The sequence below is a fragment of the Balearica regulorum genome, chromosome 10 (genome assembly GCF_011004875.1).
Source record: "Balearica regulorum gibbericeps isolate bBalReg1 chromosome 10, bBalReg1.pri, whole genome shotgun sequence".
NCBI classification, from domain to species: Eukaryota; Metazoa; Chordata; class Aves; order Gruiformes; family Gruidae; genus Balearica; species Balearica regulorum.
In genome coordinates this window covers 3,616,002-3,643,209 of record NC_046193.1, presented here as the reverse complement: position 1 = coordinate 3,643,209, position 27,208 = coordinate 3,616,002, and the positions used below count along the sequence as shown (strand labels likewise).

Here is a 27,208-nt window from a genome sequence, read left to right as displayed (position 1 = left end):
TTAATGCCATTGCGTTGCATTGATTGATATTACTCATTGTTTTAGTCCTTCTTGCCGCTCTTAGTAAGTCTTTCTTATTTCTGGAAGTGCTTGATAGCTCAGGTGAAGTATCAACGCTTGTATTAGATAACAGACGTGGTGCCGTCTTTTTCCATTTGCGCAGTTTGGGTTTGCCAAGGATAGCTTGTTAGTAGAAAAGTTTAAAGATCCAAAATTTCTTTTGATTTGGTTTCTTTCTCTTTTCCTCAGACATCTTTACTTCTCCTTTTTCTCTATTCTGCCATGTTTCATGTCGCAGGCAGTACTTTGAAAAGCAGTTCTATTCCTTAACCTCGTTGCCATTTCACAGCAAGTTTTTCTTCTTGTGACGAAGATGATAAACCTGGTCTTTGCTTGACTGAATGATTCTTAATGTTGGCTTTGCAGGATGTGGTACTGCAACAGGAGGAGCTGAAGATGAAGGTGAGGCTGAAGCTGGCTGGATTGAAGGTGCTGCCATCCTACTCTCTGTTATCTGTGTTGTTCTTGTCACTGCCTTCAATGACTGGAGCAAGGAGAAGCAGTTTCGTGGGCTTCAAAGTCGTATTGAGCAGGAACAGAAATTCACTGTTGTCCGAGGTGGCCAGGTTATCCAAATCCCAGTGGCAGAGATAGTAGTTGGTGACATTGCACAGGTGAAATACGGTAAGTTCCATCAACTAGGTGTCTACTTTTCTGAACTTTATTTATTCTCCTTTGCCTTTCTAGCAGAATAGACTCACTTCACTGGAAGTGATTTAAAAGACAGAGAATTATGTGGTGTCATTATTGTTGACAGTTAAGATAACAATTTGGTCGTTAGGGCAAAAGGAAAACCTAAGATACTTGCTATAAAACTGCAGTAATTAATTTTGGTTTTGTAATCTTCACTTCTTTTCACTGACAAAGACAAGAACTGTTCGTACAAAGGTAATTCTCTTTCATGGAGGATTACGCTATTTGGAATTTTTGGGTTCTGACCAGTTAGGAATAAGAGGAAGTATTTTTAACTGCTCCGTGAAAGGGAATTGTGTCTCTGTGCTCACCCCACTTAGTAGGCTGCTCCAGAGCTATGGATCCCGTAAGTGCCCCCCGATCAGATGCTTCTAGTAGGTGGATGCCTTGTAATTATAGGCCCTAGGGAAAGCCCTGTGCGCCAGTGAACAGAAGACTTTTGCAGGAACTCTGCGTACTCTGTGTTTGACTGAGCTGGCAAATTCCAGCAAAATGCCTGTTCTGTCAACCACCGAGTTTCTCCTGGACTTCGCTAAGGGCTTCCAGAGAGGGGAAGGGGAAAGGGCAGCCCAACTCTTTATTAGCCACTGTTAATTCCTGTGAAGTCTGATAGAGAAACCTTCACGTCGTGTTAAGAAGAGTACTTCCCTGCCGAATCTCAGTGATTGTTATGTTCATCGTAAGTTAAATGTGACGCATTCTGACTCTGGGATAGCATTAAGCAAAAAATACTTGCAACACAAAGGCCCTTCCCTATAGGATTGCAATAATATGGCTAATACGGACCGTATTCTTTCACTCTTTTACATTTTAATGCAATTGTTGCTAATTGTTATTTTATAACAAAAATCATTATGTAATTATAAAAGCAATCTTACTAAACTACTGTGGTTTTCCATTACCATGTTCTTACTGAAAGGTGATCTTCTACCTGCCGATGGGATATTTATTCAAGGAAATGATCTTAAAATTGATGAAAGCTCTTTAACGGGAGAGTCAGACCAAGTCCGCAAATCTGTTGACAAAGACCCAATGCTACTGTCAGGTAAATCTGCCCGAATTCTTGCTGAGTTGTCTTTTATGCACTGCTTGCTTCAGGTTTGGTTTTCCACACCATCAGGTTTTGGTAACCGAGATACAGCTGATCTTATGAACAGACACTGGCCTTGTCTGTCATTCAAAAGGCATGCCATTGGGTTTTGATTGTGTGCAATTATTTCTAATCATCATACTTATTTTATAAAGCGAGAAAGTAATGAAACATTTTCAGAGGAGAAGGAAATTATCACTTAGGGAAATAACAATTGTTTCAATTCATTGCACGCTGGTTTTAATTTAACCATTAAATTTCAAAGGCTTTTAAAGTCTCTTTAAACACTTTCTTTGTGTGTATACTAGATACAATAGAAAAAGAAACAATGTGCTTAGAAGGAAATGGATATACTAAAATATTGTGGGCTTGACTTCTGTGGTAAATTCAAGTTATTTGTAATATATGTAATTTGTAATATAATTCTATACAGTAAATCAGTCACATGGAATGTGATTTTTTAATTCTAATAAGGATAGTTCCCAAATAGGTTGGTTGTCAATGGATTCCAGCTGGGATGTGATCACAAAATAACAGCCTGCTGATCTCCTAATGATCATCAGTGTGTTATAACCTCAAACAGTCATTTTCAAATACATTTGAACTTTTTATTCATGGAAAGGATTCTCTTTGCTCTCTGGTTGTACCAGCAGCCAAGAGTCACCCCAAACAGAATCTTTATGTTGCAATGCAGCAGGTAAGTACACATGCCCCGACCCTGCCTCACTGAGCTGGTGTTTGCCAAGAGCAACTGATGGGAGATGGTTTTGTCCAGGAGAGACAAGTAAGGATGTGACAATTTTGATTAACAGTGCAAATCCTTTCCAAATTTAAAATTGGATAATTAGTACACTGACTGTGAGATTATGAGTGTTTATTATGTAACTTATGGAATTGTGGTCTGGTAAAAAACCATCAGATTTCAGTCAAAAGGTGGCTGTGTTAACTTCAGATGAAGAAATTGCTAATGTCGTTTGTGGACTTGCCATTGCCACAGATTTCATGTTACAAAAGACCATGTTAATTAATTTTAACTTTAGGAAGTTTCAAGCATCTTTCTGCCTGAAACCGTGTATTAATTTTTTTTTTTTTTCCAAATGACACACAAAATTCCTATTGCTTTTGAGAATAAAACAGCAAAACAAATTTCCTTTGCTCTTTAAGGAAAAAAAATCCTTTGATGTCTTTAAAAGTATTGTAGTATTTATTTATTAAACGTGTTTGCTGCAGTGTCCCTGCCAAGTGTATGCCTTTTGCTGTTCATGCTGTAAAACCCCAAGTTGTATATGTCTGAAAAATACGTTTGCATGCGTTCAGTAGAGGCTAATAAAGATTAGTGGAGTAGCTGCAAACTCCGAAGGCTGCGTTTGTGCAGAGTAAATACAACGAAGAGCTCAGCATGTGCAGGCAACACACGTACAGACATGCCGAGCAGTGGGGACAGCGTGGGTTTTGAATTCTTGGTGTCCCTCTGGCTCTTTGATGCACTGTACGGCAACGCAAGGAAGTGTTCTGAATTTCATGAGTAGTGTATGAAACCACTGACTGTTATTTTGCAGAATTTACAATAATTTGATTTGTCTTAGTAGTGCAGATATTTAGGCTTAACTTGATTGTAGATCAAGAATTCTCTTGGAGATGCTTTCCAGTGTGTACACAGGGAGGCCTGCAGTGATATTTTGAGGAAGGGTAGTTCACTGTTGCTGTTCCTAACAAAATTTGTAACGCAATGTTGTCCATGAAGTATTTGTGCATTTTTTTTCCATTTCTTTTTTCTTAGCTGATAGTTGTACTGTTTTGTAACTGACATAAAATTTTAATTTTAAAGACATAGTTTTAATAACGATATTTTCTTACAGAAACTTCTATCGTGAAATATCATAGACTTCTATCAATTAAATACCGTGTTGTTGAATTCTCGAGGTTTTCTGATTATGCAGTTTCCATTGATTAATCTCACATATTCCTAAATTGAATTAGAACTTTTTGAATACCCACAGATTTCAGTGGTGGCTGTGAAAAGACCATGAAGGTATTGCCGAGAAAGGGAAAGCAGTCAAGTTAGGAGAAAAGATGGTTTTCTCTTGCTTCAAAAAAACCCTCAATTTTCTTTGCTGTAAGGAGAGAAATTTGTCTTTATGTTTTTATTGCAGAGTAAAAGAAAGTTTATACTCTTTATTTTTCTATATTACTAATACTATATTACATATTACTCTGTGATCTCTATTACGATTACAAAGAAGGTAAAGAATTAATGTGCTATTTCAACAAGTACTGCACACACCTTTGTTCAATACTTACACTAATGAATTTTTACTCATGCTGTGTTAGAAAATCCCCAAACTCTACAGGCTCAGGAATAGAGTTGATGATTTGAGATTCTATCATGCAAAAACCTACCTTTTTCCATAGATACAATGCAAGGTTTAATCCCAATGGTGTGGGAGCTGATGTGCCCACTGGAAATTGTTAGTAGTCCAAAACCCCAAAACTTGGAAACCACCATGTCTTTTGGGGGCGGGGGAGAGGGGGAGGATGCGACCTGGTTTAAGAGCTGAGTTCCTGTTGGATGTTAGCTTAGACTTCTATTTTTATGAAACTTGTTTAAAGGAAAAAAAGAAAACCTCAAACCAACCCTCCCCAAAACCATCAAACACACCTTACATTTTCCTCTTACGTTTGCACCTGAAGACATCAGTAAGTTATCTCCGGGTAGGCTTTTGGAATTTAGACAAATACTGTCAGGTTGTTGCTTGTCACTGTTCTCCCTTAATCATAGAATCCCAGACTGGCTTGGGTTGGAAGGGACCTCACAGATCATCTAGTTCCAGTGCCCCTGCTGCGGGCAGGGACACCCTCCACTAGAACTAGAATCATCTGCTGGAAATGAAAACAGCTCAAGTTTGAGAGGAGTAACTCAAAAAGGCAACATTTGAATTGCAGCCACAGTTTGTTTAGTGAGGCTAAATTTGGTGAAAGGTAAACACCCTGAATCAGGAAGTATTATTTTCACCATTGGCACCTGAAACAACATCTCTAATATTCAATCAGTTTCAATGACATAATTAAACTAAATGAGTTTCTGTGTTTAATGTCCTGTTTAATCATCCAGATAGTCATTTACTGTAGTTGAGAAGCAACTCCAAGAGTACAAGTGGTGACTAAACCAGATGGTTCATTTCCATCTGTATACAGCACATCTGGTACCACCTAGGAGGGCAGAAATGGAAATACAGACGCTGATATACCTGAAACCGAAAGAAGCAGCTTCTCTTCCATAGTTCCACTCTGCTTCTGTCTAAAACATTTTCCTTCTTTTAGTTCATTAACAGAGATTTGCTTGCATAGTGTGGCATAAGCCATTGCAGCAAAAGCCACCAGCTTAAACGAGACTGTGGTAACGGTCCGTTTCTCTGCGATGAGCGTGGGCCTGTATCGACCACCAGCAGACGACAGCTTGAGTAACCACACTCACTGCTACTCAGCGGTCTTGATTGAAGCTGATGCGCCCTTTCAGTTTTGTATAGTTCAAAGTTCACAGAAATCCCTGATTCCTAAATACAGAAGTTTTGAATATGAGTCTGGCCTCAGTATTGCACACAGTGAGTATTTTGGGGTACCACATATTGTAATAGTTACCACTGTAAAACCCACCTTATGAGGCTTCCTGTTTAAAGCTTTTCCCCCAGGTATTGAGATTAATTTGATTAAGGTATGAAAGAGTTACAGAGGAGCTTACCTGGTGTAGTTCTCGCTGAACTGAGACTGACAGTACATGACTTTATCCTAACCTAACTTTTACAAATGTGTATTTCTATCAATGCACAACAAGGATTTGAAACAAAGAAAAGGGAGCATATTCAAGAACAAAAGAAATCTCGTGGTCATGGTGCTTTGTTAGGTTTTGGAAATAAAAAGGAAGCTTGATTAAGGAATCGGGTCAGTTATTGCCTGGAGAAAAATAGTTCTGATTCTGTCTTAATTCCCTGCCAGAAAATATTCCAGGCTTGGCTTATAGGACAGCAGAAAATTTCAGAATCAAGCAGCAAATTATTTGGATATGTTGAAATTACTTGTAGGTGAGTTTTTTCTGGAAAACACTTTTTTTTTTTTTTTCCTCATAGAGAATATTCTGATGGCCAGTTCACTTAATAAAGTGAACTTCATTTCCTTAATCATTCCTTATTATTAACTTCATATTAAATGATTAATATTAAATATTCCTTATTATTAACTTCAGTTACCTCTTAATAATTGCCGTGACTAAACTAGTTGTTTAGATATGCAGATAGAGGATTTTTGTTCACCACAAGTTTGCTGGAAGTAGCAAAACAGTATAAATCCCCCAAACTGGCATGCTCTGCTTTTCTTTTCTTGTTTTTCAGCCCTATTTCCAATCTATTTCACCAGTACTATTATTAGATTTGAGGGATTCTGAGCAGTCTCATATTTAGTTGCATTTTTGTCTGGAAAGGATCTAATCTGTTTATCTCTTTTCTTACTAAGCTAGACTGCTTCCTTGTCTATCTTGGAATATTAACCATTGATCAACTTCAAATTAAATAGCATGTGAAAAAATGTGTTTTACTAATACTGAAAAATTAGTCTTGAGAGAAAGAAGTCAGTAGAATTGTTCAACATGAAGCTGAAATACATGCTTAGTGTACAGATAAGTGAAAAACATGCATTCATTCCAGAATTCCATTTCTATAACAATAGCTGATGAAAGTCATAGAGCCCATTTCTTTCTTCAAGCTAATATAATTATAATACTGTTTAAATGGTGAAATTGCCAGCGTTAGGTGGAAGGAGGTTCCGCTTAGATGCTGAAGAATTTTCCCAGTGGTACTAGAGGAACGTAATCTGATGATAAATTAGTACCTGCTCTAAAACGTGCTTTTGTATGCACCTTAACAGTTTGGAATTATGTTTTACAAGACTACTGTTAAGAAAATGTTCAGAAAGGCATTTCAAGCTAAGACATTTTTTGCCCTTTCCAGGTGCACAGAGGTGAGGGTGAAATCTGCTGGGTGCATGTTTTCCTAATAAAGCTGGCTTTGAAACATAGGTATACATGCCATTTTTTGGGAGGATATTTCAACCCACCTTTGTAGTCCAATGCAGAAGAAGATTCCTGAAAAACAGAACACAGGAATACTAAAAGCAAGTTCTTAATTAAAATATATTTTAAATTGTGTTACATCTTAAAGGAAGTTCCTCAAAAATTCTGAGTTAAGTTTCAGACATTTTCTGTTTTGTCTGAACCAGTACAATAGCCAAGGCTATTCTGGTTTTTAAAGATCTTTTCTGTTCCTTGAGGCTTGAATGTAACTTGGTGTTTGTTGTTAGGCTGGCAGTCCTAATTTGTACGTTTGTGGTGTTTTGCTCTGTCATGTGAAAGCAAGCCACTGACTTTTTACGGAATCACGTTTTGTCTCAGAAAGCCATAGGAACAGTTCTCAGTGCACCCAGGAGGTTTGCTGCTTTTTTTTTTTTTTTTTTTAATTAAAAATATATCTGACCATTAGTGCATTTTTGGTTTTATTTGGCTTATTTCTGCTGAAATTTTCTTAGTGTTCTGATGAGATATTTATGCTCTCAAATTAGGCTCAGTGTTGACAGATGTTCTCTCTGTTCTCTGTTTCTGTTTTCCTTTCAAGAACATGAGAGATTTTGATTATTTAGAGACAGATATTTTGATTATAAATAGATGTATTGCTTACTATGTTCTAGGACAGCAACTGGATGAGCAGTAATAAGAAAATGGGATTTCTTAAAAAATGAGTTGTAAGTGTGTGTGTATATATATATAAATATTTATCTATTTAAGGAAACAGGTCCATATGTCTTTTCTTTTTTCAGCTTTTGAGATAACTCAATGCAATGAATATATGTAGATGAGGATGAACCCAATAAAACGCTTTTTAAAAAAGGGAGGGGAGAAGTTTAGTAGGTTTAGTAGATCTGAATGCCCAATAAGATTTTCCATGAGAAATTAATTACATCCCCCATTCGCTCAATGCGACAGGCTCGTAATTCAGTTGGTTAAAAGCCATTTTGCAGGAGGCTGCAGAAAGCTTGCTTGAAGATTTCCTTTATTTTTTACTATGGCTTCAGGCACACCCTGCTGTGGTACTACAGGCATCAGTGGCCGACTTCACTTTGATACTAAATTTTGAGTGGTAATTAATGATGGGAGTGGGTAAGCGGTAGGGGCAAGATAGTTGAGAATAAGCATATCAGAATTTTTACCTCATTAGCCACAGAACTGTTTCGGACAAGTCAGTTAATGACTCTACCCAATTCGTGCTGTTACGTAGAATCATAGAATTCTCTGATATAAATTTTTTCCAAAATGTAAATCAGAACACTTTTGATCATTTCTAGGAATTTCTATTTGTTTGTGTTTCCACAACTCATAGCAAAAGGTTTCTAAGAGGCTATGATCTTAGATGCACCTAACATTTGTTTCTATATAGGAGTAAGAGCTGTACATAAACAATTTCTATACAATAAAGCATGAAATATTTTTCAAGAGGAATTTACTAATAGAGTGATGTAATTACCTAGTTAAATGATCCTTCTCGGAAAAACTTAATGTACATTTTTGACTTGGTTTCCACACTGAATTTGTTTTCGAGCGTGCGTCAGATTCTTCTTGCTATTTGGGAATGTCCTGATTTAATTAAACATTGCCTTCAAGATTTTTCTCTGTATTGATTTTTCAATCCTGAAGAAAATATTTTTAATTCCTTCAAAAATATTTTTTTCTGTGCCTGTAAATCAACCGTAACTGAGAAAGATGAGAGAAATTGCACACATATTTTCACTTTATTTATGTAACAGTATTCCAGGTACAGTCAGAGTAATCTTGACTAGAATCACAGAGGAATGTTTGCAGAACGCTGAAAAAATATTTTCAAAGTTACAAGAATTAGCTGTGTGAAGCTAATCTGTTATCTTCCAAGATTATGTAAACTTGGTTAGTGCCAATGTTTCTTTTAAAAAGGGAGCCTGATGTGTGTGGTAATGGATGTGCAGCCTAAGGTTTGCAATTAAGCATCCATTCTTGGTTGAGAATAATATACAGCAAGAGGGGTTATTTTCGGTATGTAATTTTATTGGCCTCAATATAGATTTTTAAATTGTAACAAATCTCTCTCAGTACTACAGTAAAAGTCTTGCATAAAATATTCGATGGTTGTTTTTTGGGGTTTTTTTAGCTGAATGTAACTTATATTGCATATTTTCAGGTACTCACGTCATGGAAGGCTCTGGACGAATGCTGGTAACCGCTGTGGGTGTGAATTCTCAGACAGGCATCATCTTTACTCTGCTAGGCGCTGGGGGAGAAGAGGAGGAAAAGAAAGATAAGAAAGGTAAATTTCACAACACATGAGGATGCTCCGAAGAAAGCTCTTGGGCTTTGTGTAGCCAGAGCTCTCCTCCATTCTTGACAAATAAATACGATTTTAAAAACTTCTCTTTTTGTATACACTTTTGTCATTACATGTCACACAGAAAAACAGCACGAGCTGTTAACCAATAAATACATTGGATAACAAGATGTTTTTCCAGTGTGAAACTGCAGACTCTCAGTACATAATTGAGCACAAGGGGACCCATGGGCATGCTCCCATTGCCATGTCTTCTGTACATAAATCCATAGTCACCTAAAATTTGCTCAGGTTTTGCTCTTGTGCATTTACATCTAGGTAATATTTTTTTCAGAAAAAACCCACAACCTGGCTGTGAAATAGTGTCTGTCTTTGAGCTTCAGAAATGAAGATAAGCTGTGACTTCTTGCTAGGCTAGTTGTTTAATGTCAGTGACTGACTTTAGAGGCATTTTAATTTTTTAAGGTGTAAAGGTCAAACTAACAACAGTGAAAGTCAAGAAAGTAGCAGTAAATGTTAACAGAGGGTTTAACTTTGATGTCCTGTATCAGTTAATGAAATCAAGAAGTCTCTTTAGACTTTTCACCTTATTATAGTGTGATGTCATAAGTAATTGCTAATTTATGGGTTGCACACTAAGCAGAAACATGATTTAATGTATATGAACAAAAACTGGAAAGGACACAGTCTTGTAAATTGTTCAAGTTTCTAAGAATATTTATCATTCAGACATAATTAAGGGCCAATTAATGTTGGGGTTTTGTTAGACATTTCCACTCTTTTTAGTGGTTTTCACTATTAATGAGAGGAATAATTATAGCTTTACTGAACATTAGTTCAGTAACCTGTCTCAGTTTACTTAGTAAACTTTACTAAGCTTTACTTAGTACCTGTCAGGCAGCGTGAATCTACCTTTTTTCCATTTCCATCCTTATATTTTGAAGCTGCAGTTAGGAAGCCCAAATGTAAATGGTTTTCATGATGTACAATTTCCGTTTCTGAATACGTTCAACAAGCGATTGCACTTGACTCCGTGTTTCTCTGAGGAAATCCCTTTTTACTTGATGAAAGACTTTATGAAATGTTTGCCATTCCATTTCTACATGGGAAGGCACAGTACCTGGTAGGCATGGTAAGTTCTAGGAACATTAAAAGGAGAACGACCGAAACCTCCCGAAGTAAAACACTTTCAGGTCAGACTAGTTTTAACAGTATCAGAGTCTAATCTTGCTGCCATTAAGAGGAAGACTCCTCAGACCTTTCACGATCTGGCAGCATCTGTTTTGGCAGTGTCTAAGGATATCGGAGGTGTGAAGGAGCGACTTCAGTACCTCTTTTTTAAGAGAGCTGGCTGCCCTGAGGTTTTTTTGTTTAGCTGGGTCGGCCTTCTCTGTGTGTTATTTTGCTCAGGACAGGGGTGATTGTCCCGTGTTTCGTTGTGGATAGCCTCGAAAGGCAGGGCGAGAGAAATCTGATGTGGCAGCCTAACGCGCTGCGCTGTGGTCGTGACTTACTACCCAGTGACAGAGATTCCTACAGAGGTGCCGAAGAACTTTTTATGCAGACGCTAAAGCTAAGTGGGTATAGCTAAAATACCGAGACTACTCCTTCACGTTTTCTAAAGCTGCAAGCAAGCGTAGAGGAGTGCCTGGGCAGAGCTGGTAGCAGATTGAGGCCCAAACTCAAATAATGTACTCTCGTATATAAACCTGCAATGCTCTGAAATCCTGCCAGCCATAAATGTTTTTTCTTTCAGTCTTATGTGGGTGTATGCTTTTACCGTTCATTAACATTTTGTAAAAATCGTCATACAGGTGTGAAACAGGAGGATGGACATCAGCTTCCAGGTAGAGTAAGCATTGTACCACGTCAAACGAAAGGACGAGGCTTTTAGCCAGCGAGCTTTGGTGCAAATCAGGGTTGAACTAATGATTAAAATAATTGTCTTTGAATCAGTCCAGTTAAATTAAAGAATAATTTCAAATCAACAGGATTGTTTGTGGCAAACATTTAGGTGTGCACGCATTGTTGGTGTTGCAAATCGTAATGTTAAGCTTCAATAATCAGTTATTCTCCAGAAGTAAATTACGGCATATTAAATGTTGGAATGCATGATGTGCTGTTAGCAGTTCATGCTGTGCTGGTTAGTATGAGTATCCAAATGGAATAAAAAATAAGCATGAGTAACCAAAACAGTTTAAGTTATTACCATCACAGTAATCAAATTTGCAATTGAAATTCTCATGAATGTAGTTACACAGAGTGTGTTTTTAAATCCTGTATGCTGTTTATTTTCTTCTCCCAATTTACCATTTGTAAATAAACCAAGACCATTTTTCTTGAATAATAAACCAGTACAGTGTGAAACAGTCACTGTGGGTCGAGTCCTGAGGGAGTTCAAGAGTCTCGATCAGGATTCATTATAGGATTTCTGTGTTCTATTGTGAACAATTAACCAACAGTAACAAAACAAAAAAATAATTTATTATTTGTTGAGACTAATTTTCTGAACAATACTATAAAAAAGCCATAATAAAATAGTAAAAGCTTCTTCAAATTTTTCACCTTCCTTTTAGGAAAGATTGCCTGACCAGTTTCTCTAATATGTAGATCATTGCTGAAAACAAAAAGAGGATTTTCTTTTCTCGTATTTTTTTAATTTCACCACAAAACAGGCGATTACGTAAAGTCTATTATTTGGATTGAAAATAACTCATTACTCTCCTCAAGACTATATTTGCCAAGATTCTCTATTTCTTCTACATTTCCACATACAATATTGAGAAGCCTAATGTTTCTACTCAGATCAACATGTGTATGAACTAGGTTATGGCAGGACATAGGTTGAGCCCATGTTAGACTGGGATGTGTAAGCAATAATGCGTCCGAATATGCAATGTTACATAAAATACAAAGTATGTATATACTATGTAGTATGTTGTATATACTGAGGAGAATAATGAGTTATTTTTGTATGTTGTATAAACAAAGTTGTATATACTGTGCAGTATGCTGCAGATTTTAAAACTACCCATGCATTGCATAAATTCATTAACTCAAAGGAAATATTTCAACCACTTTAATATTTGCATAACACTTAAAATAAAAAAGAACTACACATAAAAGGACCAAAGCAATATACATAGTACTGCGTATGGTCAGTTCTCACCAACTCTCTTAACTTTGTTAAATGTCTTTCATATTTATTTATTTTATTGTTATTATTATTCCATGTATGAGTTTTTGCTTTACTTTGTAAAACCTTTGTAATGACATTTTGCTTTTTAAAGTTATGTTAGTTAATTTAAAACAGATTGATTTTGGAGAAAACAAAGCCACACTATTCCATCAATGTTTTTTTGTTTTGTCATGTGCATTTGTTCATGTTGTTGTTACTATTTAATTTTTTTTATCCATTATTACTCGGTAGATTCTTCCCATCCCTCCTCCCACCCTCCTTCAGCTACAGATGGTGCGGCAGGTGCAAATGCCACTGATAATGCAAATGCCAGCTTAGTCAATGGTACGTCGAGAACACCTAGCTTGTTTTATTTGATGGATTTCTCTCCTGACTGTGTAAGATTCCCTCTTCCTTTTATGAACTGCACAGATGCTGTATGTGCATGTGATTACCTTCTGAGAGATACTACTCCATAAACTCTAATGTAGCTTATAAGAGATGCCACAAAGATGCTGTGACTTATGTACTTTATTCACAGAGAATTAAGCATGGGAGAGGAAGAAGTACAACTTATGATCTATTTGCCGTTAATTAAAACTGCAATTTTTTGCAGGAAAACTGTTCAGTAAGGCTAGTTTCAAAACTTTGGAGTTGCCTTTACATGAAGTTTCATTGTAAAGCTTTTAGACGTTTGTCAGGATAGATCTGAAGAACGCCGTGATAAATGGGTCATACCTTCTTTTCTTCTGATGTGGCACTCTCATAAGTATTCATATAGTCGTCACGTAGTTCTGAGAAGTAGTGCTGGGGTCAGGAATCTGGCTCAATTTCAACTAACAGTACATTAGGAATAACTTTTGCAGCCTTAAGCATCTTTTTTTTGGCAGAGACTGACTGAAAAGTTATGTTTGTGGATGCCCTTAGATAGTGATCATCTAATGAGCCTGCCTGTATTTACTAAAAAGAAAGAAAAGTAAATATTACCATAGTCAGTTTTGACTGTCTCTTAGTACAGATTCTTGACCCCACTTCTTAGCATGCAGATATTTCAGTATCTCTTCTAACAGTCTAATTCCAGTAATAAATGGAATGGGTCAATATTAGTCTCGGCATCAGCTGTATTTTTCTGATAATCGGATACATCAGTCTTTATTTGCCATAGAAACCTTTCCCTCTTGTACAGCACCAGTAATACTGGCAAAAGAAATTCTACTTTTCACCATGTTGATGATAGAAAATTTTTTCACACAGGTCAGTAGGTGCATTATGCGTGTGAAAATAGAGTTTCTGACATAGTACGAAACAAGTACTAGGATTTCCTAGTGTAATGTATTATTTAAAGAAATGACATAACAAATCTTTGAGCCTGTTTTGAAATAATATTACTATAATTTAAAAGAAACATATAACCAGATTTAAAACTTTACTCCTGCACATTCTAAGTTTGCTGGAAAACTAGAATTCCCAATCCCTACATCTCATTGCATGACAGGAACTTGTATCACCATGGTTCTAACACCCCAATTTCAGATTCCTTAGAGACCGAGAACCAGGAAATTAATGATGAATATTTAATTCTCCATTCTTTATGCTCTGTAATTCTACTCCGTTGTGCATAAAACATACACATACAGCAAAGTCTTATGAGGTACCCTTCAGTCCCACTGGAGACTGCCGTGTAACATTTAGCTCAGTCCTGCAGGTTGCTGAGCACTAAGTTAAGCATCTGCTAAAATGCTTTGCTGGATGAGAACCACTGCTCAGCGAGCTGCAGAAAGGAGTCCAAAGTTGTTCTAACCTTTAGCAGGTTTTAGTTGCCTGGTAAATCTCTGTTGTGTTTGGTCTTAATGCCTGAACTTAATAGGGAAATTGAATTCCAAGGGATATTAAATCAGTGTCTTAATAAGTATGAGGTTTTCCATCATCATCTCTCGCATCAGAAACAATAGTTACTGTCCCTGTTTACCTTGGAGTTGAGAGAGACATACTCCATTCTTTTCAGGGCACAAAGCGTAGATGACATTTTTTTTGTGCAGCTGAATATGTTTTTGCTTTGACTCTTCCGAGGTGAGGCGGTTGAGTTAATTCTGCAGATCTTTGATCAGCATGGACAGGAGATGCTTTCCACAAGTCACCTTCTCTGACATTGTGTTCAGAGGAGAACCGAGACTTGCCAAAGTCTCATTTCTGTTTAAACTATACATTTTTCTAGTCAGCAGTGACAATGAGTTAGAGAATACTTAAAATGTAGATATGTTTGGGAGGGGGGTTAGAGGGGAGAAAGGAAGGAAAAAAATAAGTTCTAAAGCAAGGAGACCCAAGTTCATGTAGATATTTTTTCAATCTGGATGAAATGAATTTTTTTTTCAATAATGTCTAAGAATTCTCCCTGAGATGTGACTGGAAACAAGCATTTTTACCTAAAGTCTAATACCTCTGTATAGAAAATATCTTTAAGAAGAAAAAAAACCACCAAACCTACAAAAAAACTTCAAGTATTTAGCTCAGGAAACATTATTGCTTGTTATTTGAAAATCAGCACATTACCATTTCAAATAAAACGTTGTTATTGTCTTAGCTGTCAATGTACAGTTGACAGAAAAGTATTTTGTTTGCAGTCAGTGAGCTTATAGTGATAAATTCCTATAGGGTTGTGACACAGCCTGTTTGCTGTCTGCTGTAGCGAAGGAACTGTTAGAAATACTGTTGGGTACTAGTAGTTGAGATTAAAATACATGAGTGTTTGATGGTCTCTCTGTTAAAACTATGGACAATATATTCAGTTTTGAAAAGGTTACAAGTTAAAGTCAGACAGTTGGACTAGATTACCATTGCAGGTCCTTTCCAACTGAAATAGTCTATTCTCAAGTTAGGAGCAGATCAGAAAATTTTACAGAAAGGTAGTAATTAATTAAAATTAATCTAATTTTAAAGTAGGCTTTTTAGAAAAGGTATTTTTTTTAAAGGAAATATGGGAAGCAGCAATTGCTGGTTACAGCTGGATTACCCCAAATTTGATTTCCTTAGAGACAGGAGTGCTTATTATTGTGCAGTAGAGCACTACCCGATTCCTAAATCAGGATTTTCATGTTGGGTTGTTGGGGTTTTTTTTAATTTGGTACTGAGAAAATGTGTTACTTAGAATTATATTCTGATATAGAAATACCATACCAGACTCAGAGAAATGTCTCAGCTGAAATACTTTACATCTGCTGTTACTTCTGTCAGTTCTGGCGTATGCACACATACGTTCAATTCCTGTAAAGCAATTTGTAGTTCTAATATATTTTAAAGTATTTTCTGAATTGCAAGTGCAAATTATTTAGTGAGTGCCTAGAAGAATTGTCTAAACTTCCTATTTGAAACAGCGGAATCAGATTTATTCTTTTGTAGTTAACCGGTGTGTTGCTAGCGCATTAGCCCTGATACTACACAGTATGCAAGGATTCCTGCGATTCAGTTCAGATATGTTTGACGTCACTTTTGCCCCTATATATAGATTTGCGACACGTGTCTGTTCTTACTAGCTGCAGAATGTAACTGACTTTGCTTGAAGACTGCTATAACTCATTTCTGTTGCAAGATGAGACAGTTTGGAAAAATCAGTAGTGTATTTTATATTTTTTTGCTCCATCATAGCACATGAGAACGTAACTTGATTAGCTGCTTCGGTTGACTCCAAGCAGTTCCTCCAACGAACAAATAATTTCTAATGCCAGCGATAGGTCTTTGTTATTCTGTCTCATGGACTCTTCGTGAAGGGCTGGAGGAAGGTAAAGGGGAGTCTTGTCTTGGAAAGTTTATTTGAAGAAGTAACTGATTTTTAGGGTAAGAACTTTGACAGTAACGGTGCCATGAGTGTGTTCCAAAAGACAGAAGTTTTAGTAAGGCAAAGGCAACATGCAAAACACTTTATATTCAAATTCAAAACCTTCAAACAATTGCAGAATACAAGTCATATTAGGAAGCTCTATATTCTTTGCTTAAACCTTCTGATTTTTCATCCTTGCTTAGAAAAGTGGTAGTGAACTCAGATTAATTCCTCCAGATTCAGGGTCCAAAAGACAGTCTGAAGACTGTTCCTTTTACTTACTGGTTTCCAAAAAGAAAAGAATAAAAAATTTGTAAAATATAACTAGCTGTGATGACTCCCCCCTCCCATAACCTAAGTGCAGTGGCTGCTGAGATTAAGAATATATTTCTTAAATACCTATGTTTACACTGTTGTTAACAATTGTCCATTTTGGGTACTGGTATTTTTAGGTAGCCAGGATAGATAAATTGTTAGTGTAATTCATTACAACAATTACGATCCCCCTATTAAATAGCAAATATATATCATAAAGTGAAATACTTTGATTTACATAGAAAAACAATGTATTTTTTGTTTGCCAGTTATGAAGCTCTTGGATTTCGGTTTGTTTCGTTGTCTTTTAAGTTGAATCTTCAATTATACTGCTTTAAAGTTTTGAATTGTATTCTGAAAAAGGAACTGTAGAGCAGGACATAGACCAGACTGTCTGCCCTAAATTAATGTTTTCCAGTTCTTAAGGAAGACTTTATCCTCTAGCCAGAAATCAGAATCTCTAGAGATGTTTTATGTCTTCCACTAACTTTATTAAAAACCATTTAAAGAAAAATAGCCATTAGGCACATATCAAGATCAACTATGCATTGTATGCAAAAAACTTTTAAGGAAATTTCAAAATGAAAATGAACTTGGCTTTGTTCAGGTTTATAGATTCATGTCTCAGGCAAAACATAAGTCTTTGGAAGAGAGATACTGCCTTTCTCAACGTCGTATTGTAGGCGAGGTGGGAACAGAGTTAGAACTGCAGACAAGCAGTTGATGCGAAATGGTTTACTTCAGTGTACTTCAGTAATCCGTCCGAGTACTGAGATGATTCTGTGTAGTGAGACCGTATTTCTGTGCTGTTGAATTTCTCAGTGCCCGTAGCCTGTAAGTGTGAGGTGCAATGTTAGAGTGATAAATTTATGACTGATCTGGCCATTTTTGCTCTTCTCGAGAGGGAAGGTTTTGGTGATCTCCCAAGTGCTGAAAATACAAACGTGCAGGAAATGCATCTCAGCCTTTTGATTTTAGTACTATTTATTCACAGCATAGAGTGAAAAAATTAATACGTATGTCGAAGCATAATTGCTGCTGCTTTATTGTGCATGTCAGTACCAGCTGTATTACTGCAGGAAGTCAGAAGAGCAGGACTTAACAGCTGTCATTTTAATTTATTTTTTTATAAACTCTAACGATACATTTCTTATTAGAATGTGTCAAAAACACCTGTAAAAATTAACTATTAATTTTCCTTAGCATTATTTCTTTTACTGTGCATTATACATAACTACAAAAAGAGAATGTCATCCAATCTGAATGTAATATTTATAAAACTCAGGAAGTCTTTTCCATAGGATAAATTCACGTATCACTGTGAAAGTTTCATAAGGGGTCTCACCGAAAAATTCTGAATACATTTGAAATTATTTACTGGTTGTTCTGAATACCAAAGTTTTGCACGCTCTAATTTGTATTTTGACATTTTTATTTCATACACACTTTGAAATGATATATTTTCAGTTTAAAGAAACAAATCAGGACTTTGGTATGGTAAGACTATTAAACTGGAAATCACAGATGCACTTGCCAAATCTTTCTTTAGGATAAATCTGAATATAGGATGATCACTTGGCACTTGTATTTACAGGAGTAACTTGCTAAATAATACAGCCAAGTGAGGAAGATCTAATTTTATAGTCTTATCTGATTTACAGTTTTGTTTATATTTATTAACACTATTATTTATATTTTGTCTTAGTTTACTAAAATAATGAATTTAATGTAGAATACATTAAGAAATTCATGCTCTATCCTGGTGTGTGCCACAATTATACCTGTGGGGTTTTTAAGTCCCAGCTGTCTGAAATTTCAGTTCAGGAACATTATTCAGTTTCTACTTTCCCCTGGATTCTTTTTGTTAGTTTCACCCTCTTAATTTATGCAATATGCTCAAAAATATGTGCTGATATTTAGTATTTTACATATTACAACATTGAACTTGACTGCAGTTCCTTGAATGTGTGCAGCTAAATTCTCCGTGCTTCTGAGGAAACGTATGATAACAGTGGCTACTGATCATAAATAAGTATTTGTAACATGCTCATTACTTTTGTCTGCCCTTTTTATTTAAATTCCCATTTTCATGTTCTGTCTTTGGAAAAGATTGTTTACTGTCTGTTGTCTGTTGAAATTTTTCATCATATAGGCAAAATGCAGGATGGGAATATGGAGAACAGCCAGAACAAAGGTAATCTTCTTTCATATTAAGGAGGTTGTGGATTTTATTTTTAGCATGTAGTTAAGTTCTGTTAAAAAATAAAACTAAAATTTGTAATTTGTGCCTGTGTGGAAAAGTGGCCCTACTGTTCAAACAGAATGTTAGAAAAACCCCAAACAGCCCAACTCGATGTGTAAAAACCTACCAAAGAGATTGTAACTTACAGAATTTCAGTATCAGAGATTTGGGATAGGAGAAGATAGCATGTCCAATAAGCCATATATAGATGATACTTCCATGTCACAAAGCTCATTTGAATTCATTTTTGTTGTGCAAGTTATGTATGCTATGTATTGTTAGTGGATTTCCAACCCTATTTTTGATATGTCTTGTCATCTTTGGTGTTTAATGGCATTGTACAGACATACTTTCTTTTGCAGGGAGAAGGTAAAGCAATAACAAAAGGAAACTTTAAAGCCAAGAGGTTATTTAGCAATGTAAAAGCATATTATAGAAGGATAAATAACAGGAAGATTAAGAATCTTAGGAATTTCTCATTTAATGTACAATCTCAGGAAGAAAGTGAAATAAATGTTTTGCTTTCTCTGAAGCAAAGTCATGGTTCTCTTTTTATTATATGAGACACAGCTATCATGATTTCTGTGGGTTATGCCAAATAAAGAAATCAATTGTAACTTAGATAATTCTAAAGATTGCAGAGGTGATGGGTAACCTCAGTTGTTGCTGCTACAAAACTATTAAATAAAATGATATTAAATTAATAAGTTTTAAGGTTAGATAGATGAGTAGATTTCCAGGCCAAATAAGCAAGGTTTTGTACAATCCGTTCATGAATGTCAAAGCAAAGCTGTTTCATCTCATTCTATTTAATTTACTTATGTCCGTGTTCAATACAAAACAGACACATACACATATATAAACTGGAATGTCATTGCTTTCAAAAAACATGACTTTAATACTAAAATAAAGTTTCCTTATATTAGCATTAGCATTCTTTCAAGAAAGGATGGTTTAGCCTTTAAATTATGTGTGCTTTTTATGGGAGAAGGATGATGGTATCACCATCTGACCTGATGGTTAAGTTACTTGAACACTGAATGCTAAGGAAACTTTTCCAGTCTGGTATTATCTAGAATAGTGGTTCGCAAAGCGTGGTCCACTGGTCACTGAGGTGCCCATGCAGTCAAGAGAAGTGGCGCATGGATCATCTGTGGAACCACGTTGCCTTTAACGTGTTCTCATTAAAAGTATGATTATAAGGGTGCATTGTAATCCATGAGACACACCAAAATGGAGAGAAATATAGACCGTCTATTTGCCGAAGCGTTTGAGATCTGCTATTCTAGGAAATCCTGCGGTACTCATGTACTGTGACTTGCCAAGTAATTTGCAAGACATTAAGTGATATATATGTGTATAACACAGAATGTCACTGGTGGTTTAAAACATAAATAAACAAAAATCGATGGTTTTCATGGTACTTGACAAATGGCGCAGGACATATCCCCATAGGTATGGGGTGCACATGGGTGTGCTGGTGCGTTTGTGCCCTGCAGAACCCCCGCGGGTCCCATCCGTCTGCCCTGGGAGTGAGTGCAACTCTGTGTGCAGTTACAGGCATCTGTGTGGCAACCAGCCCCTGCCACGGGTGTTGCTGGTTGAACTCAGTAAGTGTCAACACTAAGATAAAAAGAAGGAAGAATGGTTTTGGAGTAACGGTTTTGTTCTGCGTTATTAGCCAAGCAGCAGGATGGGGCTGCTGCCATGGAGATGCAGCCGCTGAAGAGTGCAGAAGGGGGAGAGGGAGATGACAAAGACAAGAAGAAATCCAACATGCACAAGAAAGAAAAATCTGTTCTTCAGGGAAAGCTGACCAAGCTGGCCGTCCAGATAGGCAAAGCAGGTACGACTGGGTAACCGACTGAATGGTACGGTGTTATACTAGCAACAAAGGGGTTGAGAGTAACTTATTCTTAAAAGGGGTAGGCCTTTTTTACTGCAATATTTAGAAACAGGTCATCATAATACTGTTCTAAGGGTAGTATGGGGTGCTGAAGATCTTTTATTCTTCTAAAACTTAGCTTTGACTGTCAAGAAACTGGAAGCTTTGGGCAACTTGGATTGTAATGAATATTTGAATCAAAATGAAATGTAGCTTTTCTCATAGTCAATATTCCCTAGTGCAGTAATTACATATTTAATTTCCTCTCCCCTTAGAACTTCTGAGTACACAGTTTCAGAATCTCTAATACCATCTCAAAATACCACTTGCACAGCATTTCCCTCTTACGGATTCTGAAATCATTCTGTTCTCTCCTAATATCCCCGTTCCTGCCTCTACCCAAACATGACACGTGTCGACTCTTGTACCCAGTACCATCTGGTCCCTACTATCAGAAATAGCACTTCTTCACCAACATGTAGGTAGGAAGTGAAAATCTTTCATAATGACATGATGTTCATTAGGTTAATTTTTCTAGTGGTATTAAAGAGATCTTGATCTCTATCCAGATCCTTGGCTGAGGCCTTACAACAGCTTCCTAACTTTACCTCTGTTCAATCTCCTTTCTCCTCCTTTACCAATCTGATTTGTACCCCTGCTATTTCTTCTCATTCCCTTTCAAGTTCATTACACTTCATTGGTCGCATAAACCCCTGATGCCACTTCTGTCTCTTTGCCTGAACAGTGCATGACTCGGAATCTATGCTTATCATCTCTTTAACAACTAATGTTCATGCTTTCCCCAGTTTCATACTCCTCAAGCTTCTCCGCTTTGTTGCTAGTCGTACAACGGTATGCATTGATATAAAAAAGCTTCATGCCTCACAAGCGTGAGTTTTGCAGATTAAGTACCTTTCTACATTGCCTTCTGATTATTGCGCGCTCTGGTACTTCGACAGACATGTGACTATCACTTTTAAAGTAACTGTATAGGGATTTCTAACCACCATGTGGCACATAATATGAATGAAATTATTTAATCATTGCCTCATTTGTTTTTTCTTTGTCATTGGGCAGTCTATAGGGATGTCTTGCATTGTCATGAGTATTTGCCCGTACAATAGTTTAACGGATTTTCCTTTATCCTCTGGCATTTGGCGATCTCCCTGACTCATCCGTTTTCTGTCAAACTTAGGATCCTTCAGCTTAGCTTTTTTAACTTCAGTCAAGACATGAAATTCACAGCATTCTCCTTCTACTGTATGATCTCATTAGGGAGAAATTAATTTATTCTGAAATGCAGGCTTAACTGCTTCATAGAAACCTGCCAAAGAGCAGTAATCATAGCAAGGCAAACTAGATGTTCTGTTGGAGTTTTTATTTGTATACTCAAATCCAGGAACAAAACTGTGGAGGAGGAGTGCTATCTTAGCAAAGTCTGCGGCATTGGGAGAGCGTACTAAGTCCCTGGGATCTTTTGTGAATTCGGCGAAATATTTATTAGTGTCTCTCGTGCTATACTGTCAGTGTTGTACCTCTTTTGAGCCTCTCCTCATAAAAATAGGCTCTGTTTGTGCAGGTCCCTTTGAAAAGGGAAACCTTTGAAACACTAGTATTTATCCCATTTTCAAGAAAAAACTGTTCTGTGGACGATTTTACAGTATTGTCTCATTGTATTCAGCCAGACACATCCGTAGGGCTTTTCTGCAATATTTTATACAGCAACATAAACTACAGGAGACTCCTTTTCTCAAGCCTCTTAAGATAAGCTTATTTAAAAGAAAAATGAGTGTTTGAATATGGGTAGACTAGTAATTTGTAAAAAGTGGAGGTTAAAAGGACAGATAAATATTGTACCAGGCAAAGTAATGTACTAAACTGAAAAAAATTAGCTTAAGCAACAGCAGAACTCCTGTTGAACGAGACTGACTGAGAGGTTTTAAATGTGGCAGTAAGATGGTACTTAAAAATTAATGCAGTATGATTCAGCTCTTCTGTAGAATTCAGTGTTTCCTCATTCACTGGAATGTATGGCTGTTGTAAATGTATTATAGTAATTTTTTTCTACATTGTAAAGTTTATCATTGTCATCATTATTCATATTGGTGACAAATGTCATGTAGAATAGAAAATAATTTCATATCAAATTCAAATGCAGATTTCTAATTGCACATGGTTTTAATTGTGTTCTGGTTTATAGTAATTGACTATTTCTGTTTTCAGGTTTGGTGATGTCTGCCATCACCGTAATAATTTTGGTACTGTATTTTGCCATTGACACGTTTGTGGTCAACAAGAAACAGTGGTTGCCTGAGTGCACTCCTGTCTACGTTCAGTATTTTGTTAAATTCTTCATTATTGGTGTTACTGTACTTGTGGTTGCTGTTCCTGAGGGACTTCCACTGGCTGTCACTATTTCTCTGGCTTACTCTGTCAAGGTAAGAAACACTAAAAATAATTATGGGAGAAAAATGCTGTTCAGTGGAGTTTACTAGTGAGTTAGTCTTCGGGTTTTATCCGCTGTGGGGAAAACTGGCCTGTAACTTAACGTGCTGAAAATATTAATGAGTGAAATTTCTTTAAAGCGAGCCTTTGTTTGATATTGAAAGTATTTCTGACAAAAATGCAAATCCATATGTATTCTAATACATATCTTTAAAACTACACAGTGCAGGAATATCAAACATTACAAATACCTACTTAGTTTGCAAGGTTACCAGGAATTTATTGAGCAGAATTTACTATGAGAATAGTCCAGTCTTTTGATGGAGAATAACTTTGTGTTCTAATTTTCTTGTGCAATAGTCCAAAGTTTTGACAAGGATTTGAAGTCTTCAGGAACACTTTCCAAAGAAATTAGTTTCACTGGAGCTTCCATGTACTTTTCTTAAATGCAGCTGCAGTTCTTTGTAGCCAATGTAAATGATTCTATTAGGAAATTAAAGAGGATTAAAATCCAGGACTTGTGGATTACTCCATTATCTACCTAGGAGTTTTCTGAGGTTGTTTTAGCAATTTAGTCAGATGGGCCTTATTTAAACATTCTGGGAATCTTAGATGAAGATTTTGTAAAGTTTATTGCCATTTAGTATGTAAACAAATTAACATATGAACATTAGGAAGGAATAGCTTGATTTATATGTAGCCAAACATCATCATCATTTGAGAAAAAAGAGGTCATCTCAAGCATGGGATTTTGTTAATAAAGACTGTAGCTGCTTTCCAAATATCTTCCCCTTCTCCTCCTGTCCTCCACCCGACACATGCAGCACATACGTGTGTATCAAACTGCAATCCAGTGTTGTGCGCAACGGTGATGCGCACCCTGACAGTGAGGGTCAGGTGATTGGGCACAGATTTTTTTTAATATGGAAAACATATAAGCAAGAATAACATGTATTTCCAGGATGACTGTGCATCTTGTGGAAAATATGCACTGTGGAATGGAGTACTCCACAGCGGTGGTTTTTTTGTGGATGTGGCGGGGGGCGGGGGGGTGATGTGGGATGGATAGTCCCTCTGTGTGCTGCAAGTTAACATCCTGGCATTGGAAGTAGTACTAAAAATAAGTCTGATATTTGCTGTAATGATACTGTTTAAAAAATCCTGTTATCTTCAGTTTCTTAGCTAATCTTTGCTGTTCTAGCTATTCCTTAAAATGTATATATATACTGCAAAAAATGATGGAACTATGTTGGTTTATCAAAGGCGAAATTATTTCAGGGATAGTCACTGCTTGGCTGTCTGTAACTTGGGCTTGGGTTATTGGCCCCGATCAAAGTTCTTGTTTAGTGAGCATTATGTTCTCATGAGCAAGCCTAAATGCGTGCTTTTTGCTTTTTATAGCTGATGTTCAAAATCTATCAAAGCAAATCTTGAAGGTTTTTTATTTTGCTTTTTCTCAGAAAATGATGAAGGACAACAATCTGGTCCGCCACTTAGATGCTTGTGAAACTATGGGTAATGCTACAGCCATCTGCTCCGACAAAACAGGGACGCTAACCACCAACCGGATGACAGTCGTCCAAGCCTACGTTGGTGATGTCCACTACAAAGAGATCCCGGACCCAGATTCTGTACCCGCCAAAACTCTTGATTTGCTGGTTAATGCAATTGCTATCAACAGTGCTTATACTACAAAAATTCTGGTAAGTAGGCTTTTTCTGTCAATAAAATGCAACATAGTGGGAGGAGTTGTAATTTTTTTTTTAAGCATCGTTAATTCCTTAACGTCCTGTTGTTAATTATGAAGCATTAAGTACTGCTGAGGTCCTCAAAATGAGAACAGGCGCTGTAAAACCCATATCTGCTGCTGTTAGCTTGGGATGGCCCAGTTTCGGTGCAGGTAAAATTGCTAATGCACACGTGAAGTCGCAGTGAAAACTGGCTGTAAAATTAGTTTGGTGTGTCTAAGGATTTTCAATTAATTCTCAAATAGGACAAATTGGATTGGTTAAATCAGTGAGGTTAATGATCTTCATTTGTTCTAGTTTCAAGTGAATTACATCCAGAAGTATTTTATTCAGTCTGTAAAGAAGGGCAAAATGGAAATATCATGTTTGCTTGTCGCATTAGATTCTTCTGTACAGAGCTAATTAAGAGGCCAAAAACTTTTGCAGTTCCAATAGATTTGTTCTTTGAAAGGTCAAGCTTAATCTTAATATTGCAGAACAAATACATTTTTTTAGTTTATGAATTTATGTATTGTCCTTTTTATAGCTCTGTGCTGAGCTGTATAATAATCTTGCACGCACTTCATGTTTGTTTTATTAGTCTTTTAAAATACAATCACAGAAAACAATTGGTTTGTCAACTACTGCTGAGTGCTGGAGTACACATTTCCTTTAATTCTTGCTATGTAAGTATCTGGATATTAGTAATAATCAACACTTGGAAGAAGAGCGGTTAGAGAAACCTGATGCAGATATGCAAAGTGTGTTTGTGGTGAAGGTGGTTTTGAAACCAATGCTCCTGAGGATCCAGGGTTAGTGTCTGACGCCAAGCCACAGCTTATGCACCCTTCAGACAGTCATCTGTGCTGTGATGCACTCACTCTGCTGTTCTCGCTGAAAGCTCTCTGGAAAGGGAAGCGTGGGGAGAACCAGCCCCTGAGGCAGCCTGAGCCGCTTCCTACGTCAAGAGTGGCCAGGGGGTCAGGCAAAGCCTCCCTCCGTCAGCTCAGAAAGACACTGTTAGTTGCCACCTTCCAGCTGAAAGCAGCCAGCACGGTACAGACACGTGGCTCTAGCTGGCTGAGGCTGGAGCTAGCCCTTCTGCCTTTGGAGTCAGATACTCGGGCAAAGCAGAGCTCACTCTGCGACGCACCAGTTTCAGCTGTGAACATCCAAGTTCCCAACTGAATGCTGGATCTTATTCTATGATTTTCCTATGGTCTGTTCAGGTCAAAATCAACCAGGTTAGGTGAAATGAAGGATGCGCCTTCCATTCTCAGGTGGTTCAGTGTAAATGCTGTGTAATAGCTCAGTGTGGGTATTTTATGGCAGTGGCTTTTTGGAATCTAATTTGCGTATTTGTAAATTCACAAGAATACTATTGCTGAGTAAATCGTGCTTTCGCAAATCAGTATGACGTTTGATTGTTGGGGAGAGGAACATACATCTTAGTTATCTGAATATTGTTACAGCCTAAGAAAGGTTACGTACTTCTATAGAAAAAGAAATAGAATCAAACTCATCCTCAACACACAGCCCGGGATTAAGACAAGGCAATACAGACAGATTGAGGTGAAGGATAATAGGTAGCTATTTCAATTTGCGTTTGTATAACTGCTACAGTGGTAATGCATCAGTCCTAGCCGATGGCTTTGGGAGAATGTTACCAATGTTGGCAGAATTTTCCTCATTCCTAAGAAACAACAAGGCAGAGGGCAGGCAGATTGGCTGGTAATTAAGTCCGGTGTAACTGGCAGAGCAAGACTCAATGTCAGCTCTGCTTCATTTGGTTTATATTTTGCTGTTCATTTTGAATGCTTGAGATCAAGCACCATAACAAAGTGTTTCTGTTCACCTTCCATACCAGTTCATCCTCTCTGAATCTCAGAATAGTTTTAGGTTGCTAAGACATGGGAAGGCATCTGTAATATTAAGTTTAATGTTTATCTTTCTCTTGTTGTAATAGTTTCATTTGATTGAAAAATTTCAGGTCAGTAATAGTTTTAAAATTTCACTTTGGTCTCAATATAATTCTGATTTTTTTTTTTTTTTAACTCTGGCTTGACTTCATTGGTTCTTATTGAAATTAGTTATGTGTGCCTATTAAAAAGAATAAATATATCACCATTTCAGTTCTTTTTTAGCTTTGCACAGAGACTGAGTCTCTGTAAAATTGATAAATGGGTGAAATCCTCTGGAAATCACCTTTGTTCTGGATGCATATCAGACAACTAATTTAACTTATCTGTGTAAAATTAATAGTGATTTTTTAGCTATTATAACGGCATCATAAGATCAAGTCTTGCAGTATAGACCCCACGAGAATAACTCCAATGTCAGAGGAGTTAATTTCATTCATTGT

At 36.8% G+C, this 27,208-nt stretch overlaps 1 protein-coding gene across 10 annotated transcripts in view; it reads left to right on the top strand.

Moving 5' to 3' along the window:
• The window catches only part of ATP2B2 (ATPase plasma membrane Ca2+ transporting 2), a 433,201-nt gene that overhangs the window by 331,269 nt on the left and 74,724 nt on the right, over positions 1-27,208 (top strand). For 5 of the 10 annotated variants that reach the window (XM_075762785.1, XM_075762787.1, XM_075762786.1 and 2 more), the window contains 6 exons: positions 427-684; positions 1,673-1,798; positions 9,097-9,222; positions 20,471-20,635; positions 22,898-23,112; positions 24,580-24,822. In XM_075762785.1, the coding sequence (XP_075618900.1) occupies positions 427-684; positions 1,673-1,798; positions 9,097-9,222; positions 20,471-20,635; positions 22,898-23,112; positions 24,580-24,822 (1,133 nt within the window). Of the gene's footprint in view, positions 1-426; positions 685-1,672; positions 1,799-9,096; positions 9,223-11,054; positions 11,088-12,670; positions 12,764-18,699; positions 18,742-20,470; positions 20,636-22,897; positions 23,113-24,579; positions 24,823-27,208 lie in introns of all 10 variants that reach the window. The other 5 variants (XM_075762781.1, XM_075762783.1, XM_075762784.1 and 2 more) reach the window with 3 other exon arrangements.